The sequence below is a fragment of the Austrofundulus limnaeus genome, unplaced genomic scaffold (assembly GCF_001266775.1).
Source record: "Austrofundulus limnaeus strain Quisiro unplaced genomic scaffold, Austrofundulus_limnaeus-1.0 Scaffold128, whole genome shotgun sequence".
In the NCBI taxonomy this organism is placed as follows: Eukaryota; Metazoa; Chordata; class Actinopteri; order Cyprinodontiformes; family Rivulidae; genus Austrofundulus; species Austrofundulus limnaeus.
In genome coordinates this window covers 971,912-975,619 of record NW_013952530.1, presented here as the reverse complement: position 1 = coordinate 975,619, position 3,708 = coordinate 971,912, and the positions used below count along the sequence as shown (strand labels likewise).

Sequence of the window (3,708 nt, the reverse complement as noted above, 5' to 3'; positions counted from 1 at the left end):
GTGGACGGATTGTCATGACATTTTTAACACATGTGGGTACTGGGCCAAGGAACACATCTTTAAATTTTGGTGATGTTCCAGATCACGATGCGGATACATGAATTTTTTTTCTTTTAACACTCTGAGATCGGCAAAGCTGTGATGCTTTCACAGGGCTTCTGTAAAAAACAGTGAGCTGGATTGGACAGCACGGACTTCAAACTTTATAAAAGTAATGTTAAAACCACATTTAATGATTAATTATTTTTGACATAATGTGCACATTTACAGAATGTTTTGTGACCAGAAAGTGCATGACTGCACCATGAAACCTATTTTTCCCATTTCCTCAAACACACCACATTTCCCAAACAACCAATCAAAGCAGTTTCTTTCTACTAGGCTTGTAAACAGAGAGCTGCCGGGCCTCAAAGTTTGGAGACGGGGGGAGTCAGGAAGCACTTTATAAAGACAGTCAAACCATTACAAACTCATACAAGGGGATAAAACAGACGTTTTACATGGTGAAATGTGACTGATGAAAACTTAGGAGCTTAATCCCACACCAGTTTGATGATGAATAACGTCGGGTGACGAGTCTGACTTTTTTTTTCCACATTGGACTCCATCGAGAAGAAACCCCGTGCATACTGCTGCTTAAATGTTCACTACGTCAGAACTTATTCAGCAAATGTGTTTCCATCTCTGCTTTTACACATCAACTCTTACAGGATGGGGGAAATTGGTCTTAGCGGAGGTTTGCACTCTCCGAGTGCTTCTAGTTACAATTTAAATCTGTCTGAACTCATCATGAAAGGAGTGGTCTAAAAATATGAAGTATTACTCAACTAAGTCATGTCAACTTGTTCCACTAAACCTAGWAGAGTAAATATGAAGCATTTTACATATTTTCTCAACTTGGCTTAGTGGAACCAGTTTGGTTCATCCCTTAACAGTCGCCCCTGAAATTCCTCCAAAGCCTTTTGACGTTTTTAATATTTTTTGTAAGAGTGTCAAACTAAAGTTAAGAACCAGAGGAAGTAGTCTGACACCCTAGTTTTCAAAATAAAAGCCCCCAGTAGCGTCTGGAAACATTTAAAGGCAGAAATCGCACAGTTTTTCCATTTTTGCCTATGTTTTACTTCAGTACTTTTCTCACCGGTGAAATAATTTTCTACACTCATTTTCTGTTAAGGTAGTTTTACTTTTACTTAGTAATTTATAGATCTCTGTCCAAAACACCTTTCACAAAGTATGGTTTAGGAGCATGGGAGGAAATTTTAATTCCATTGAACTCACCATGTGTGACTCCTAGGAAGCCAGTTTTCTTTTCCCACCTTTTCAACACAGAATTTCTGAGCGCCATTGCTTCCTATAAAAAAAAAACAAGTCAACACTAACATGAGTGACAGTTAAAATGAACTTAAAGTAGATATATCATGCTTTTAAATCCTTCCTTTTCATATTTAAATCATTCAGTTGGGTCTTTATAAAGTGGAACTAAAATGCTTTTGTCTGAATTCCTCCTTATTTTAACTTTACCAGCCCCTCTTTCACCCCTTTTCTGATGTGGGCCTCAAAGCAGCTGTTCCTTTAAAGTGCCTGTGACATTAAATTTACGTGACATATTTGATTGTATATTTGGAAAGATAACATTAATGATGAATTGCAAACAAAAGTTCACGACACTGAAATGAACAGTTGTTGAGATATTTGCATGAGCAGAAACAGGAAGTGACGTCAAAGGGGAATGCCTTAATGAGCTGTTACAACAGCTAACAACAAAGAATCAGATGTTTCTGTAGATTTTTTGAGTCAATATCTGATAGATAAAGAAGAGTCAGATTTTTAAAGACCAGGAAGTTACCCTTTTATTTAAAGAGTTCCCCTTTGACATCACTTCCTGTTTCACTTGGACTGCACCAAATTTGGCAAAAAACATGCACGTTTTGTGACAAACTAGGTAAAAATCAGATGAATGATGCCAAATTTCTAAAATATTAGGATATTTTCTTTAATTTTTTGTAACTGAAGAAAAAGCATGTCACAGGCATTTTAAAACGCTTCAAGCCCCGCCCCCCTCCGGCTTCCAGACCGGTCCATTCCGGTTTGAGAGAGGGAGCTAACGTTTTCTAGCTTGCAGAAACGGTTTATTTACAATTTAAGTAAAAGATGTTAACCTGTCCATCCAGCCTTACATGTTGGAGCCAGACTCTGACCCAGAACCAGAGTCTGACCCAGAACCAGAGGAGAATTAAGACAAAGAAAATGTAGTCAGTAAGTCCAGACCATATATGGTAATTCCGTCGCAGATTATTCGACGTAATAGTTCAGAAAAGGTCACAGTAAATAGACTCCAAGTACATAACRAAATGCATTTAACAGCTAAAAAAGGTGGATTTTGCATATGTCCCCTTTAAAATAAAAACCATGGTATGATCTCAAGGCAAGCTACGCAGATTGYAGTTTCAAAGCTGAAAAATTAAAGGCAATAAAAATACAGTGAAGCATGAAAAGTCCAACATAAAGTAGAAAATATTTTTTTTGGAATTTTGTATATTGTGATGCTGAGCACTGACAAACTGCTGCATTTTGTTAAAGAAGCTAAAATTAAAAATTTTAAGTTAAATTAATGAGAACAAAAGCAAAAATGAGCAAAACCTAAAAGCAGCATTTAGTATAAGAGTTGCTAAGTATTTACACAATAAAGAAAAGATGTATAATTTTGTACAAAACCAAATGAAACCAATCATTTGGTTTGACTTTATTTCCAGGTCACAAGCTAATCATTATTTATTATCTATAAAATATATCACGTTAAACTTGTTGTTTTTTAATGCAACTCTTACCCATAAGATCAGCAAAGCCTCCCACAGGAAGGCGACAGGTTCCAGTTACAAACTGCAGCAGCCTCATCCTCTTTTCATTATCCATTTCCTTCACCAACTGCAAACACAAAAACAAGAGGTTTAACCCTTTTAAATATCTCCAGAATGATCGATTCACACAGATCGTCAACATTAMAGTCTTCATATACTGTATGTTACAGTTTAAAACAAACCAAATAACATTTTGTTGTCTGTTTAAATCCACATCACAATAAAATCTAAATTCAAATGCTGACTTTAGTGAGCATCAGATTCTCATTGGGTCTTTAAAATACTRTATTTAAAAAAAAGTTGTAAATAAATGTGATGAGTGTGCAGTTTTTCCACTGACCTGCCAGAACCAGATGATCTGTTTACTGGTCTTTGTGTAGTGTCTGTAGATGGTGTGCCTCTGCCAGTCGCCAAGATCGATTTCCTGCATGCCACACAGCATCACCTGTACGAGAAAGACACGAGGATTTCAGGAAACAAACACAGAGCTCTTCTGTGACTTCTACAGCGCTGTGCAAAAGTCTTGAGTTATCCCTCATCTTTTGTTTTTAAATATTTTTAATTTGAAGCAGACAGATTTTCTTCTTAACTGGACTTAAGAAATATGTCACCCATCATATCGAAATGAGGATTAAGTCAAATTTGGTCAAAATGACCTAATTACATTTTCATATTATTGGCTTTMAAAGCTACATTTTGACACCTGAATCATTCTGATATCATTATTGAATCCATTCACAGTATATGACTTAATTTATCTTGTTGGTTACAATAATACTGTACATAAATATTCGGTCTGAATCCTGATTTTAGGTCATTTTATTGAGGAATTTTTGATGTCCTTATAAAG

At 35.9% G+C, this 3,708-nt stretch overlaps 1 protein-coding gene across 1 annotated transcript in view; it reads right to left on the bottom strand.

Annotated features, from left to right (window-relative positions):
- Positions 1-1,278: 1,278 nt before the first annotated feature.
- Positions 1,279-3,708, bottom strand: part of itchb (itchy E3 ubiquitin protein ligase b) — a gene marked incomplete at its 3' end in the record, with an annotated part of 32,619 nt that continues 30,189 nt past the window's right edge. Inside the window, 3 exon segments of the mRNA XM_014015365.1 lie at positions 1,279-1,351; positions 2,829-2,925; positions 3,199-3,303. Coding sequence (XP_013870819.1) covers positions 1,279-1,351; positions 2,829-2,925; positions 3,199-3,303 — 275 coding nt within the window.